Raw genomic sequence first — 17,188 nt, 5'->3', positions numbered from 1 at the left:
AAAGCCGCAGCTCCCACCCTGCCGTTACAATATCAGGTAATCCGTGGCATCGGGTTCACTGGATGAAATCAGAAATGAAAGGCTTCAGTGTTGACTTTCATTTATTTCTCCTTTAATTTCCCTTTCTCCTCCTGGTAGTGAAGCTAAATGAATATGTTAAAACATCTGAAAGGCAGATCCGTGTAAATAAAAATTAGAAAGACAGATTTCCAAAATACTGTATTTTAACATGTCTGTAGCGGACTGGCGCTCTGCCCGGGGTTTGTTTCCTGCCTTGCACCCTGTGTTGGCTGGGATTGGCTCCAGCAGACCCGAGTGACCCTGTAGTTAGGATATAGCGGGTTGGATAATGGATGGAAGGATGGATTTTAACATGTAATCGACCATGAAATGAACTGTAAAGCTAATTCATTTAAAGGTGACTCCTGTACGCGAGTGTGCCCAATGGCAGGCACGACTGGCTAACTTTAACCCATTCAAACTGAGCTGATTACTATTTGTTATACATTATTATGACCTAAAAAAAAGAAAAATATACACACATAATGTTCCAGTACACCATAGGAGGCAGGTGAGAAGCGTAACCCCTCCACACAAAACAAAGATGGCTGCTGAACTATGAACTTTGCACAATTAAACTACTTCATCTTAAAGAAAAATGAGAGGAAGCGTTGCGAGTGTCCCCAGACTGGCCCTTTCATCATTTGATTTCAGTTCAGAAGTCCAAGTAACTTGAGGACAATTTTTGTTTTGAGCCTCCGGAAGGGTAAATGGCGCAACGCTTGGTGTTTCGAAGTTCTTTTTTTCTCTCATGATGCAACACTTTAATGATGTGAACGTCGAGTCAGTCACGTCTTCACCCATGACTGTCTTGAAGCAGAACCAGCTCATCGTCCCCGAGTTCAGAGCAGTTGTTCTGCCAGTTGCTGCTAGGTAGTCACATCTCCATCGTCCCCAAATGCTACTGCTGGTGACCGAAGTCTGCACTCTTAAAACACTCCTTGATAACATCAAACCGTGTGTGTTTGCATATGAAGTGTGTGGCCATCCAGCATCCCCAAATTTATGATTGGCGAACCAGAAAGATTACTTGACCGTTGAGTAACAATCCACAATGAAACCCTACATTCTTGTTACGTTGTCGGCCACTGAATTAATGGCAACGTCATTGTGTGTGTGGCTTTCCTGAAATTGCTTCTGAAAACCTAACAGCGTTAATGGCTTCTTTAAAAAAGGAAAAGCAGCCAGAATTTCCTTTTGTGCATTTCTGCATACAAAAATGTACATAATGGGATCCAGTAGACAATTTAGGCTAAGAAGCCCCTTTGCTACTTGCAAGTAAATGTCCAGTTTGGCCTCAAAGTCACACAAGTCTCTGTGAAGAACTACATACACATATCTGACGTAGCTTATTATGTGATAAGGGCCAAAGAAGAGGACGAACAAGGCCAAGACCAGTGACAGCAAGCAGTTGATGCGTTTCTTGTCGTTTGGTGGAACTGAGGTGGCAAAGTGCAGGCTTCTCCTGATGCCTATGTAGAGGAACAGCTGAAGAAGAAATGGCAGTGGGAAACCTACTGTCATGCTGGCCAGTCTAAAGATGGCATGTTTCTCGCTTATAGGGTAGTGTTCAAAGCACAAGTCAGATTGTTTTTCCCAGGTGTTATTCACTCCGAAAAAGAGAAGGATAAATGCCACCCAAATGCTTGCACACAGCGCACAGGCATACCTCAGACGGTGGTGGTTGTGAAACCATATAGGATGGACAGTCGCCAAGTACCTTTCCAAAGTGATGCAACAAAGGAAGCCAATGCTAACAAACAAGCTGACATAGAAAATGAAGCCGACGATCAGGCACGGCATTTTTCCAAATTGCCACTTGCGCTCTTTCCAGTAGTAGTCAATCCAGAAGGGCATTGTGCACATCTGGAGGAGGTCTGACAGGAGAAGGTTCATAATGTAAATTGGGAGGAGATTCTCCGCTTTCACCAGGCGGTACAGGCCGTACAAGGCCAGGGAGTTGGAGGGCAAACCAAAACAGAGCAAACTGCTGTACAAAGATGGGAGGAGGATGTGGTTATAGCTGTTCATGTAGCAAGTAGTGTTGTTCATCGTGTTGACGCATTCACAGTTGGCGCTTTCGCAGACTGCAAAAGAAAGAGATTCCGTTAACAAAATGCTCTGACAAAGTTGAATGTGAAACCAAGTTAAGCCAAAGCTTGATACCAAAACGTGTCTCTTGTAGTCCATTAACACAAAGACAGTTAGAAATCTTCTATAAAATATTAAACGGTTCATATGATAGTCAGATAGAGATGTAATGAATGTTCTACTGGGCTTAGCAGGTGGTGGGAAACAATAAGGTCTGTGTTTAAGGAAAAAAGTTACAGTAGTAGCTGTCTAAAACACAGGCCATTAGACTGTCCAACAAAACGTTCAGGGCTGAAATCAAAGCCAAACACAAAACAATCCACGACACAGCAGAAATCATTTTCTACATATGATTTTTTTCTTTTTATTGTTTGCCAATGTCTTTCCATTCTTAGGCTAAAGTTTGAACAGCCATCTTCTATCATACTGTATATATATCATGGCCGATTTCATGATTTCATGGATCACATGGTATGCGCCCTGCCCGGCATCACAATTTAATGCAGTTACAAATCAATTCTCAGTGCATTTTGGTTTATATACTGTTCCAAAATGTAGTACTCCAATCTCAAAAAAGACTTCAAAGTCAATACTAGGACTCAACACTCTCATGAGGTCCAAAGACATAAAGAAGTCTGGGGTCTAAAGAAAAAGAGCTTTGCACACCCAAAAAGGGCCAAATTCCAGAAATGGGAGAGGGGAACCATAAAAACCCCAGGCCTAAAATGTAAAAGCAAAGTTCTTTAGTAAGTGAATAGTTTTTAACATTTTCAAAATCTTCATAAAGCAGCATAGAAGAAACCAAAATCAAAAAAGGTTTTCTTACAAGAGGCAACCCAAAAAGACAATAAAACCAAGTCTGCCAACTAAGAATCAAAGGGCAAAAATGAGTGCCTACAGATTCAAGAATCCAAAGTTGAGTCAAACAATAACAGCAAAGTAGCCCTAATTATAAGCAAGTAAGGAAAGGAAATACAATGAACGTACCATCAGTGATAGCGCCCCCTCATGTCCCAGAGTGGTAGTGCTTACCTCAGATGAGCCCTGGAGGCAAACATCATTTTTATTGTTTTAAAGCCAATTTTGTGTGTTTAGTTGTTATTAAGACAAAACTTTTAAACATTTTTTACAATTTATTTTTCAAATTCTATTGTTCTACAGTCGGTTCCTCTGGAAGATCCGCTGTATTATTTATTTGGTTTATAATTTTGGTAAACTTTTAACATTTTTATTTTAAATGATTTCTAATGTGTATGCCTTCCTAGTCATTGAGAGGCCCATATGAAAGTCTGATAACGGAGTTTTGTGAGTCAATTCAGAATCATAATACATGTATCAATCCCCCTCTCCCCACTCGCAGTGACAAGACACGCAAAATATTGGTACCCATAAAATTTAGGAACATAAAATGGCATCACCCATGGAAAAAACAAACACACCAAATAATGATGCAATGATATTCCTGAAATAACATTCATTCATTCATTTGCCACTGCTTATTAGAGACCAGGTTGTTGAGGTAACAGTGAGGTCCACACATCCCATTCCCCAGCCACACTTGCTAGCTCGTACTGTGGGATCTCAAGGTGTTCCCAGGCTATCTGGGAGATATAATCCTGAAAACGAGCTCTGGTTCTTCTCCAGGGTTTCCTCCCAGCTGGTCGTGCCCATAAATCCTCCACAGGTGGACATCCGAGAGGAATCCGTATGAAATGCTCAAACCACCTCTGGAAGTAGGGGGTCAGAGGCATCTACTCTAAGCTTCTTGCATACATCTGCCCTTTTCACCCTAGCTCTAAGGAAGAGAACAGCCACTTGCGAGGTAAGCTCATTTCAGCCTTCTGTACCTTCGATCACCCAATGCTCATGACCATTGGTGAGGGTAGGGAGGTAGATCGACTGGTTTATCAAGAGCTTTGTCTTCTGGTTCATTTCCTTCTTCACCACTACAGATTTGTATTGTGACCAAATAACTGTTATCACCTTCCCAATCTGTCTGTTGATCTCACCATCCCTTTTCCAATCATTTGTGAACAAGGCCCTGAGATATTTAAACTACTCCACTTGAGGCAGTAACTCATCTCCTACTCAAAGAGGATAGTCCACCTTTTCCTATTGGCAACCATGGCCTCAGATATGAAGACACTGATCTTCATCCCTGCGCTGGAGTTTACTGCTCGGTGAAGTCAATATGACCACAGTTGCTGCAAAAAGCAGGGATGCAATTCTGAGGTAACCAAACTGGACACTCCTCCCAGACTACACCTTGATTTCCTGTTCATGAGAATCAAAAACTGTACAGGAGACAAAGCACAACCCCTGCACAACCCTGGAGTCCCACATACTCACTGTGAACAATGCTGATATGGAAAAACTATATTTATACAGGGAATGAAAATAACCCCCATTAACGGCCATGGGACCCCATACTCTCCCAGCAACCCCACAGAATCACTTGAAGAACAATGTCATATGTTTTCTAAGTCTATAAAGCATATGTTGACCCATTGAGCACACAAAGTGGCAGCTCCCCAAAATCAAAAATGACAAATAAAATGGCTGCACAGCAACATCTTAAATATAAAGAGAAAAAAATGCAATGGCAAAATACAAAACAAAATGAAAAATTAGATTTTACACACATGGCAAAACCTTAGCCAAGACACGCAACACATTGTTATGAACCAATTAGGGTTAGGGTTAGGGATTTTTTGTATTTTAATTATATGATCAGTTAGTCTGAGGTGGACTGGCACCCTGCCCGGGGTTTGTTTCCTGCCTTGCGCCCTGTGTTGGCTGGGATTGGCTCCAGCAGACCCCCATGACCCTGTGGTTAGGATATAGAGGGTTGGATAATGGATGGATGGATGGATGATCAGTTAGTGAGGTGGTTAGATGATAAAATTATCACCTCCTCCTGGATCAGGCAAGTCCTAAATCTTTCTTATAGGCACCCTAAAAAAATCCATCTCTAGGATAGCTTGTTAGTTTCTTTGGGACACCAACACCACGATTATAACAAAAACCTTTTTGAGTATTTCACCAACAGTTAAGATTCACAACAGGTTTCCCAAACATTATTGGTGTTTATAGATCTGCTGATATTAAGGGTTTTGGTACCAACATCTTTCCTGTTCTACATTTCCTTAATCTCTGAACAATTAATTTCTTGTATAGCTCAAAATCACACAAGGAATGCCTCACTGGGCTTTAACAGGCCCTGTTTTTTGAGATCTTCCCAGCCTCGACTCTCTAAGAAAACGAGACAAACCTCCCAAACTCAGAAGGCAAAAATGCAAGAATTGAAAACTAGCATATAGAAATTCTCAGAAATCTCATCAAATGAATTGTTAGTAATGCGGCTACTAGTTCATCCTCTAGATTTTCTATAACAACATTCTTAAACACTCATGCCAGTCTGAGTCACTGAAGATTGCCTAAAATGTATTATTTATTCACCTTTGGACATGTTACTTTGCTTTAAGCTTAGGGCTGCCAGACGTCCCTTATATACGGGGCATGTCCCATATTTGATCATTTTGTCCCCTGTCCCGTACTGACCTTTCAGGGACACCCAAATGTCCCATGTTTAGTTCATTTTCAAATTTCATAATAAAAATATTTTTTTACTACCTTCTTAGGTACTTAGTTGTAACTTTGCAAGTAATTATACAGTACTTTCTTTTCTTAGATTCTCTTGATGAAAATAGCCCAAATGTAATGAGGAAACTAGTGTTTGCTGCCTGTCTGCAACTTGCTCAATTGCTATGGTTGGCTGAAGACAGCGACACTGTTACTGTTTTACTCTCCAGCCGCACTGCTGTGTAGTTCTGTATCAGCGTTGCAACATACAGTGACTGTCAACAAAGTGTGTTGTTACTACTTGACACGGCCCATTTGTTTTCTAACTGCCTGGATTAAATAATAATAATATTTCTCTGTTGTCTGTATTAAATAAATATTTTCAAATGATTTCACTTTTACAGAATTATTTTTAGCTTGTATTAAATAATTTTCAAATGATTTTACTTTTGTTTTCCTCATAACCTATTAAATTCCTTGCTTTATGCTTTTAACTTATGTCTCTACTTTTACATAATATATTGGTCTGGGTGTGTAGGGGGCATATGTAAATTTATATGTATAGTAATATAGAGAGAGATTGTAAAAGTGTCCCGTATTTCTAATTTTCTAATCTGGCAACCCTATTTAAGATGAAAAGATATTATGTTGCTATGACTTTGCATTTAGAGACATCAAACACAGGAACATTCTCTTACAGTACCTAAATCACCGCCAAATTAATTTCTCACTTTCCATAACAGCAGTGGCCCATTCTAAAGGTTCACCTACAAGAAGGGACAGATCATATAATTCTTAATCCAGTTCAGAGTAACATGGGGCTGGAGCTCATCCCATCAGGGCACCAGTGCTTTACAGAGTTATAAGTGAAATAATAAAGGCTAATTTCAGAATTACCTAAATTTAAGGGACATGGCTGTAAATCAAAAATAAGAATGCACTGATAAGAAACTCCCCGAAACTATTAGGGTCTCTTGCATAGCATTCTGAGTAAGCAACGTGTGCTCCAGAGGCAGCAGCACTAATATTTAGCAGTAGTGTTCCTAACTCAACTGCTCATTATTGCACTTTAAAGCCCAACCAGAAGATAAAATGAAACAGAAAGCATAAAACGAGAACCAGCAATCAAAGTTGAAAGAACAAAAAGGATCAAAGCCGATAATAACACAGAAGACAAGAGTTAACAAGGTATTTTTAATCATTTTTCTTAATGGGTTTTGTTATCCGCAGATCGGATAAAGAAATTAACTCTAAACTGTCCTTTTATCTTGTCATGTTGATAATCAAAGGTGAAGACCTTAGAGACCATGTGGACCTCACAATGGGACTCAAAATGGCAGCTGTTAGTTCAGAAACCTGTGACTAGGCAGTGCTTACTTTTGTTGTTTGGACCGTCACATTCAATTTTAACCCCTGCAACTTTGGGTCATTCATAGTGAATGCTCTGAACGTTTATCGTGATTAATTCGATATTTCATACATGGTGACCGAAGTGGTGAATATATATATTAACTAGAATGACACAGATGTCTTGTATGGGTGACTCAAGAAGAATAGTCAACACAGAGCAGGTGTTAAAACACAAAGGACTACAAAAATCAGCAACCAAAAAAAATGGAAAAAGACAAGCTTGCAGTTAAAACAAATAAAAAGTGAGAACTAAACACCAAGATAATTGGGAAAAATGAAATATATTACATTTGGAACAAAGCTCAGGAAATAAAAGGCATAGAACACAATAACCGCCCCCCCTAAGTGTGCGATGTGCATTCTTTCTCCAATGTAGAACCCTCGTCATCATCTGAGTTAATCTCTGTTATAGGAAGTCTTTATGTGAAAACAGCAGTTTCAGATTGGGGGAAGCATGAATGCGACTGAGAGAATAAAACTGAATAAAAAAAAAAACAAAGCTAACCTTTACAAGTACCATAAATTTACACCGGCTGTTACAGACTCAAATCAAATATATGTTTTTATTCTAAAATAGTAAGAATAAGAGCAGCTCACTTCTCAAAAAAGAGTTGTCCGGGGTCAAACTCATGACCATTTGATTACCAGTCAGCAGTTCTTACTGTTGTGCCACCAAAGCAGTCATGTTAAAGACTTGTGAAGGTTGCACCCTAACGCGGGTTCTTTTTCTGCAGTTATATTCTTGAATAGAAGCGCACTTGTTCTGTTATATTTGTACTTTTTGTGAAAGTGTTTACTTGATATTTAGACTTCAGGCTTCACACATTATACACTTCATGTCTACATTTTGTCAATTATTACTAAAACGTGAAAAACGTTTCTTTTTTACATAGGTCGTTGTAGACACGGAACACACATGAAATGCAAGTGTTCCAAATAACAATATAGTATTTATAAAAGGTGTCATTTTGCTTGACTTCTCACTCTATACAACTCTAAGCAACTGACACGCAGGTAAAGAGACTTGTGAAACTGTGCAGCGGTGGGGGGGATGTGATAGCAGTCTGGCATGCTGCTTATCGACACATTTACAAGACAAAAGACGCTGATGGAGAGGTGCGAAGGGATTTAAGGTGAGATGAATTTACAAGTTTTTTCGTTGGCTTTGGTAATTCTAGTGTTAATAAACCTTGATTTGATACTTGTGTCTGCAAGGTTGTGTCCGGTGTTTGGGGCACTGCAACAGATGAACTGAGTGATGCTATCAAATCAATCTTTAACAAAATTTTCCAGCACCTTGATAATTCTATGCCTTGAGATTTGTTATTGGTCCTACACTGAACTAGTTTGGTACGCCAAATTAAGTGGTCACCAAATGGACATCGACTTGACTGACGCTATTTTAATTCTGTACGTTAAGTCACTATTAGCTTGAGTGTGTATCCATTTTCATTCCAGTATAACATTTCTTTGTATAACCCCCCCCTACTGGGTTGCATAAGCTTAGACTCAAGTAAATATAACAAAAATTTGCCTTTGTAAATCAAAATAACAAAGACAGCACCCAATTATACCCATTACTGAAAAAAAGAACTCTGGACTTGTACTAAAGGGACATGAACAAAGAAAAAAAAATCTTATTTCTCATGTGAAAGTTTTGCATGCTCTTAAGAAAACATCCTGTGCTCACGGTGTGCTTGTGAGATATGAGTATGATTTATGGCCACATCCTGTCAAACACAGAAGCTGTGAGTTGTGATACAGATTCCTATTACATGAACTATGGAGAAGGATGATTTTATAGATCTGTTGAGGTCAGGAAATATTCCAGAGGAAAACACCGAGCATCTTGATGGCTTCATGGGGGAAAAAAACAGCTTAAAATATGGGGAATGATTTCCATGTCAGCTTTTCAATAGACAGTTATAGCTGCAGAAGCAGAACAGATCTACTGGAAATGTATGGAGCCCCTACACGGCTTCTATCACACATATATGTAAAAAAGGTCTTGTGAGTACATGAAACTTTCTTCTGCACATGAGAAATAAGATTTTTTGTTTTGCTCATGTCCCTTTAGAGCGGGGGTCCTCAATCACGGTCCTGGAGGGCCGCAGTGGCTGCAGGTTTTTGCTCCAACCCAGTTGCTTAATATGAAGCACTTATTGCTCAAGTAACACTTCTGCTTCAGTTTAGTTTTCTCGCTCATTAAGATTTTGAACCCTTATTGCTTATTTTAGTCTTAAACGGCTATATTCTTGGTTTTTACTTGCTCCCAATTAGCCATAACATGCAAATGACAAAATAGACCAGCATGTCTCCATTTAGCTTGTTACCATTTACACCTGTGTGTATTTATCATGCACTATTGGGTTTAATTAAATACTTGGAAGGAAAGTGAAGGACTGAGAATTACTCATCCATTTTAGCCTTCAAATCATTTGGTTGATATCCTTAGAAAGGGAAAAAATCTCTAGGATGGATGGAGAATTACCTGACATAGCAGAGTTAAAGCACTAACAAGCCATGAAATTAAATTATTGGCAAGAATTGCTTTCTAATTAAGCAACTGGGTTGAAACGAAAACCTGCAGCCACTGCGGCCCCTTCAGGACTGTGATTGAGGACCCCTGCTTTAGAGCGTGAGTGTCGAACTCTGGTCCTGGAGTGCTGCAGTGGCTGCAGGTTTTCATTCTAACCATCTTCTTCATTAGTGACCAGGTTTTGCTGCTAATTACAGTAACTTCTTTTGCCTTTGTTTTAATTAACGTGACTCTGGCCCCTTAGTTCTTTTTTCTTAATTAGTAGCCTAACAATAATGAGACACAAAATGAGCTGCCACATGACCAGCTTACCTATGCCCGTCACACAATATCTGAAAATAAAGAAAGGTGATGGTCTCGGTAACGTTGATATACTCCGGTCACCAACACATTTTGACAGTTCTCAACAGTTTTGGAAATGTCTACTGTGAAAGAATGAGAGCAGCACCAAGCCTTTGAATTAAATAATGAGTTTAATTAACAGCAAGAATTGACTTCTCATTAAGAGACTGATTGGAGTGAAATTGGTTGGAGTTTGAAGCCCCGGTTTAGCTGGTAATCTGTTAGCTCGTTTCACATCTCATTTCTGTTTGGCTGTCATTTAATGAAGAAACGAATCGATTTAGAGGACTGAATCCTTAAAAACAGGGCTATTAAAATGAAGGGCAAAGAAGATAATTAGCAGTTAAAACTGGTCTCTGATTAGGAAAAGGGCAAGAATGAAGACCTGCAGCCACTGCGGCCCACCAGGCATGGAGTTCGACACCCCTGCTTTAGAGGCTCCGTAATTTCTGGATCAGAATTTGTTATATGCACATGGTAGTGCTGACGTACTTCTGGTGTAATCTTAACCAGCTCAGTCACTTCCGTTGTCCATACTGCAGTTGTCCGAGAAAAAGAAGTTAAAGTTTCAGAGTACAGACAGCTCTACAGCTGGACATTGTTATGTACCTTTATATTCAGCTTCCAGTAAGTACAACAAGGCACTTACTTTTCATTTGTTTCGCTCCGATGTGGAAACCCAATCTAAATGGATCATCACTATCCAGAGAGAGAGGTTTATGGTTTGTCCCCATAACTGAGTTTGTAGCCTACATTTTAAAAAAGAGGAGATTTGTCTGGCAGGGCAGTGATCATTGAAGAAAGGAGTGAATCCCGCATTGTCTGAGTGGAACAATTACTTCATTTCACTTCCAAGACCGGGGGTTTGGGAGAGGAGAAAGCAACTGATGGACGTTGGCACACGGTGAGGAGGAGGATGATAAAATCCTCAAGGACCATGACTGTGCTTCTGCTCCAGATCCAGCAGTTGTCGACCTAACACTTGATGAAAGCATGTCTCTCAGAGAAAGATCCTCCAGCTGAAGAAACAATTTGAGACCCTTACAATGAAGCAGCAGTTTGCCATTCACCATTTTGCTGGCTCAGACAGAGACATTCACTTTTTTACAAGGTAAGATGTCCAGCAGACTCATGTTATTATGTATTGTAGCATCAGTGCTGAGCACCGTAAAGGATTGGTTCTCTGCTCTTTACATGGCTTATTTGAGGTATCCTTAAAAGGACTACTTGCTTTTTGCCACACTAGTTGTAAAAAGCACATGTGACTGTGCAGAGTTGCCATTTTTATAGGTGCTCCTGCTATAGTTGATGTAATGGCAGCTCATCCCTGGCTGATATAACTTGTCCAGAGCTGTTGCAGTATTACATTTACATACATATTAACCTGTCCAAGAATTAAAGTTTAATGGCTAATTATTGAAATTCTGTTTTTTTTAAAGAAGCCTAAAGTAATCACATATTTGTCCCACATAAGGTCATAGTAGTCACAAGTTTTTAAAACATCCAGATCTTACCTTTGTAATTGTGGATGCAGCTTTAAACATATAGTTTGAAGCCCTTCTCCTTTGTAGCTCCTGACGTTTGGCACAATATCTGAATAATGCAACTTGTTTGCCGTAAGTCTGGTCAGGTCATGAAGCAATCGTGTGAAAACCCCATAGCTAGTGCGTTCTGATATCAGCACCGGAAGTGCAAGTGTCAATCCGGAGGAGCGGGTGCATGTGACCTATTAGGAACAACTCTTTTATGTTTCTTTAAGATGTTATCCTCTTTCTAAAGCTGACTATAAAGAAGAGCCTTTCTGTTGTCCTTCATCAAACTTGAACTAACACTAAGTTATCTGAAGAGAAAAAAAGCAATAAGGACAAAAAAAATCCAGCCCTTCAGAGAATATTCTAATATTACTACACAGCAGAAATCTGCCTCTGAGACTGGGACACACTTGGCTGCTTCCAAAAAATGATGGCACAGAAAGCATTTGGACTGAACTGATTTTCTAAGGGTCATCATTTGGGGAATTCAAGTTTCTCTTCTTGACTGGGAATGGTTAAAGTATCTCAGGCTTATGGTGGAATTTGATGAAAACACAACATTACATTTTTTTATTTGGCAGACATGCTTAGCATGTTGTATGAAAAGGAAATAGTAAGTGACTGCAAGAATCAAGTAGCCAGCCTGACCCAACTGAGCTCGAATTGTACTCCCAAATCTGAAACACAAACTCAGTCCCTTGGAGACACACACTCACAGTTCTAAGATGCTTTACTTTCTTGCAGTGCAAGGGCTCCATGTAGGCCACACTCAAGTACTTCCACACCAAACTCATCAAACCATGTCTTTATGGGCCTGGCTTTGTGCATCGAGGCACAGTCAAGATGGAATAGAAAGTTGGAGGCACGCAATTTGTACCAACGTGTGACAATAACAGTACCCTTCACTGGAGTGTAGCCGAAACCCTGAAAAACAGCCACGGGCTATTATATCTCCATGACCAAACGTTAAAGCAGGCACTATGTAGTTCAGAATGTAGCATTCACCTGGCCCTCGCCAAGCCCAGATTCATCCATTCATCTGCCAGATAGTGAAATATGACCCATCACACTAGAGAACATGTTTCCACTTTTCCAAAGGCCAATGGTGGTGTGATTTACACTTGTGATTTTAGACTGGTGTGAAGCTGCTTGGCAATGGAAACCATTTCATGGCGCTCCTAACACACAGTTCTTGAGCTGATGTTATTTCCAGAGGCACTTTGGAACTCCCCTGCGAGTGATGCGACAGATGATCAGTGATTTTTATGCACTATGCGCTTCAGACCTTGGTGGCCCCCCACACTATGAGTTTGTGTGGCCTACCACTTTGTGGCAAAGCTCTTGTTGTTCTTAGATGTTCCCACTTACAGTTGACTGGGGCAGATCTAGCAGAGAAGAAACTTCACATACTGACTTGTGGCAAAGGTGGCATCTTATGACGGTGCCTCGTTTAGAATCACTGAGCTCAAAGTATGACCCAATGTACTGTCAATGGAGACTGCATCTTGATATGTCTGAATTTATGTACCTGTAAATAATAAGTGCATCTGAAACACCTCAACTCAATAATTTGGAAGGACGTCCGCATACTTTCGACTACAGAGTGTAAATTAGCAATCTGAAAGGGAACTCAGTTGACACATACAGACAGATATTACACAGAGAAGACCCTTGAATATCTTATCATCTTTGCTGGAGACACAGCTTCAGGGGTGTAGCACAAGAGCTACGTATGCTGTGAATGTTAGGATGCCATGTGTCAAAAGTGTGCACGTCAGTTTCACATTCTCTGCCTGAGCTGCTCTGTTTTATCACTTTGGTTCATTCCAATGTGATTAAAGTGTCACCATTTCTGGGGTAAGTGGGTACAATTTAGTGGTCTCATTGTTATTCTTTCAACACATCTGGCCAACATCCTATTAAAACCCTTCCTAAGACCATATCTTGGGTCACAATTCACAAGTTAAAAGTTCCTTGAATACAGAGAATAAAAAAAGAAAACTTGACTTTGACTAAAAGTTTTGTGCAGCAAGATTTGCTTAAGAACCAGTAAAGAAAAGGGGGAAACTGGGAAGAAAAGACCCACCTACCAGCACGCTCAATAACTAAAAACTCACTTTTACAGACACTCTGAGATGGCACTGTAGTTGTGACCCATTGGGCTGGCAACTTTGAGCAGTTGTTCAAAGCTGATCCTCAGACTAGGACACTGAACATCTCTGGGTCCACAGTTCTTGAGGCTGATCCTCCAATTAGCTGAGAACCACCCAGTCTCACTGAGATTGCACAGGTGGTGAACCAGCTGATGGGGAGAAAGGCTGCAGGGATCTGTGGTATCCGGGGTGAACTTCTCCAGGCTGGTGATAAGGATGTCTTCCTGGCATTGCAAGCAATCTTTGCTTCCATTTGGGAGATTGGCATCATCCCAACTGACTGGAAAACAGGACTTGTCGTCCCTATCTGGAAAGGGAAGGGTGATTGCCTGGATTGCAGCAGCTACAGTGGGATAACACTGCTCTCGGTGCTGGGTAAGGTCCTTGCTAGGGTCGTACTCAATAGGACCTGTGATCACTTGCTCACCTACCAGTGACCTGGAACAGTCTGGGTTTACGCCTAAGAAATCTACCATCGACCGCATCCTGGCACTGAGGGTTTTCATGGAGCGCAAACACGAATATCTCCAGAGTTTCTTTGCAGCCTTTGTCGATTTTCGCAAAGTGTTCAACTCAGTTGATCGAGCTGCCCTGGGTTCGCGGGATCCCCTTAAGGTTGCTGGATATCATGGCCGGCCTGTACATTGGTACTGTGAGTGCTGTGTAGAGTGGAGGCAGGACCTCTGCGTTTTTCCTAGTTGATTCTGGGGTTCATCAGGGGTGTGTTCTTGCTCCAATTCTGTTCAATGCTTGTATGGACTGGGTGTTGGACAGGGTCGTGGGGTCCAGCGACTGTGGGGCCATCCGTTGGTGAAGAAAGATTCACGGATCTTGACTTTGCTGACGAAACTTTGATTTTTGTGGAGTCAATGGAGGCTCTGATCGGAGCGCTCGAGAGACTGAGTGAGGAGTCTGAGTGTCTGGGCTTGCGAGTGTCCTGATAAAAACCAAGATCCAGGCCTTTAATGACCTCTTGGGCACAGCCATCAGCAGTGCGTCTGTTTGCGGAGAGAGTGTTGACCTTGTCGAGATGTTTACTTACCTTGGCAGTGACATTCATGTCTCTGGTGACTCTTCCTATGAAGTCAGTAGACAGATTGGGAGATCATGGGGGGTCATGAGGTGGCTGGAAAGGGGTGTGTGGTGCTCCCAATATCTATGCAATGTGTTTCCTGTCCTGCTATATGGTTGCGAGACATGGACACTATCCAGTGACCTGAGACGAAGACTGGACTCCTTTGGTACTGTGTCTCGCCGGAAAATCCTTGGGTACCGTTGGTTTGACTTTGTGTTGAATGAATGGTTGCTGATGGAGTCTCGAATGAGGCACATTACCTGCATTGTGAGGGAGCGTCAGTTACGGCACTATGGCCATGTGACGTGTTTCCCCGAGGGTGATCCGGCTTGTAAGATCCTCATTGTTGGGGACCTGAGTGGCTGGACCAGGCCAAAGGGTCGCCCACGTAATACCTGGCTGCGGAAGATAGAGGGTTATTTCCGGAGGGTGGGACTGGACCGTGTGTCTGCCTGGGGGTTGCCAATTGGGATCCCAAGCTGTTTCATTGTGTAGTGGGTGCGGCAACGCACTGTACCAGTGTATGCTCCCCAACTTGACTCTGAGATGAAATGAAGGCATTGCCCATGTCCTCCATATTGGTCTTGGTCCGAGTCTTCTTTGCTGTTCCTACAGTAAATTGATCTTTGGTTAGCAGAGCGGCTGCCCTTTTGCAGACCCCTGCACAGAACCAGTGCTGTCATAATAGTCTCTAACTCTGTGGATCCCACATTACACTGATGGATGCATACTGTTGAATGCAGTGGAGTCCTCTCAATGATGGTGCATTTCTTCTGGGGACCTTCTGGGATGGCGTTTTTAGGTGACTCATCAAAATGTTGTACATGTCTGTACGTGCGTATTCATCAGTTATAAAACCATAAACGTCAGTTTGTACTTGTAAATACTGGCGACAGCAAACGAGATAATAAAAACCTTGAATAAATTTCATGCCTGACAGTTATTATGCTCTTACTGTTATTTCATCCCTGGACAGCTCAGTCACTTTGTTTTTTCAGGGCTGAGATAGTGTGAACTTTTATGGCTCCAAGCTACAGAAAGGTGTCTGTTCCTAAAATTTCTCTTGCAGTCTTCTGCTGAGGACATCTTTTAAAAAAAACGATCAAATAGTCCCATCCAGAAGGCTGGGATAGTCAGCACCGTAATCATATAAAGTCTGGTAGATCACCACAGCATGAACTAAACAGCTAACTTACATTTCATGGCATACAAAACAGGGCAGCATAGTGGGAATGTTCAAATAGTTCAAATGTCGAGCCCAGTTGTTATCTTTGTGGAGCTTGCATGTTCTCCCCATGTCTGTGTGGGCTTTTCTCTGGGTACTTCAGTATTTCTCCTACATCTCTTGGGAGCTCAATCACCACTGACTGGTCACTCAAACTGGTCTTGTGTGAGTGTGGCAGACTCTGCCTTACACCCAGTGCTGCCAGTTACCTGAGACCCTGAATGAAATGAGCAGGTCCAAGAATGTATGGATATCATACTTTTTAAGGAGACGCTATCTGTTTAACACTAACATATTTGCATTTGTATATTATCATCCCATCATTTGACATTTGTTAATATGGTTTAGGGCCACACGAGGCCACCGTCTGTCTTACAAACAGTGGGCACAAGGCACCAACCATCTCCAAACAGGATGCCAATCCATTGCCACACATCCATTTACCCTCAGACCGGTAGTAACAAGATATCATGAGCCTGCATGCCCCCAAAGCACAAGGACCTGAAAAAAGACGAACTCAACTAGACTCAAATAGACTCACTAACTTACCCAGATTATTCAGTAAGGGGCAAACACTGTCAGGGAATATAACATGATATTCTCAAACCTGCTTAACCAAATTCCAGGTCATGGGGCGCATCCATTGTTGGGCCCCACTCCAACACAAAGGAGATCAATTTAGAGCTGCTATTTGACCTTAACACGCATGTCTTTTGGAGGAGAGACGAAAAACCAGCACTCGGAAGAAACTCATGCAGACACAGAGACAATACGCAAACTCCACACTCTGTGCTGTCCTCCCAGGGGCAGAGCAGTCTTAATGCATGGGCATGCTGGGCAGTTGCCTGAGGGCCCTACGCTAATCTATGTATGTTGTGACCTGCTGAGTGGTTGTGTGGGTAGGGGCCTCAGTGCCTATAATGCTGTTAAGACAGCCCTGCCCAGAGAATGTGCTTTTTGAAAGTGGAGCCAAATGTCCAAGAGGTAGACACTGAAATGATGAAAATAAAGCACTATAGAAAAGATATGAACTTCAATATTAAAACAGTTGGAGGAAGACCATGGAACATTACAATGTTGTACTGGGTCACTGATACTCATTTTTGTTTTCTTCAGGAGACCAGGATACATAACTTTCTAGGCACGGGCAGCAGTGATGTCTTCTTTGTTCTCAGACTT

At 41.5% G+C, this 17,188-nt stretch overlaps 1 protein-coding gene across 3 annotated transcripts in view; it reads right to left on the bottom strand.

Moving 5' to 3' along the window:
• Positions 1-295: 295 nt before the first annotated feature.
• Positions 296-17,188, bottom strand: part of ddo (D-aspartate oxidase) — a 63,071-nt gene continuing 46,178 nt past the window's right edge. For 2 of the 3 annotated variants that reach the window (XM_039747930.1, XM_039747928.1), the window contains one exon: positions 296-2,147. Coding sequence is in view for 2 of the 3 variants with exons in the window: in XM_039747928.1 (XP_039603862.1) it covers positions 1,123-2,112 (990 nt within the window). In the remaining variant the exon portion in view is untranslated. Of the gene's footprint in view, positions 2,148-11,538; positions 11,661-17,188 lie in introns of those variants that run through there. The other variant, XM_039747929.1, reaches the window with a different exon arrangement.

Source organism: Polypterus senegalus, chromosome 3 (genome assembly GCF_016835505.1).
Source record: "Polypterus senegalus isolate Bchr_013 chromosome 3, ASM1683550v1, whole genome shotgun sequence".
In the NCBI taxonomy this organism is placed as follows: domain Eukaryota; kingdom Metazoa; phylum Chordata; class Cladistia; order Polypteriformes; family Polypteridae; genus Polypterus; species Polypterus senegalus.
Note: the sequence above shows the minus strand (reverse complement) of the source record. Positions and strands in the feature narration are given on the sequence as shown.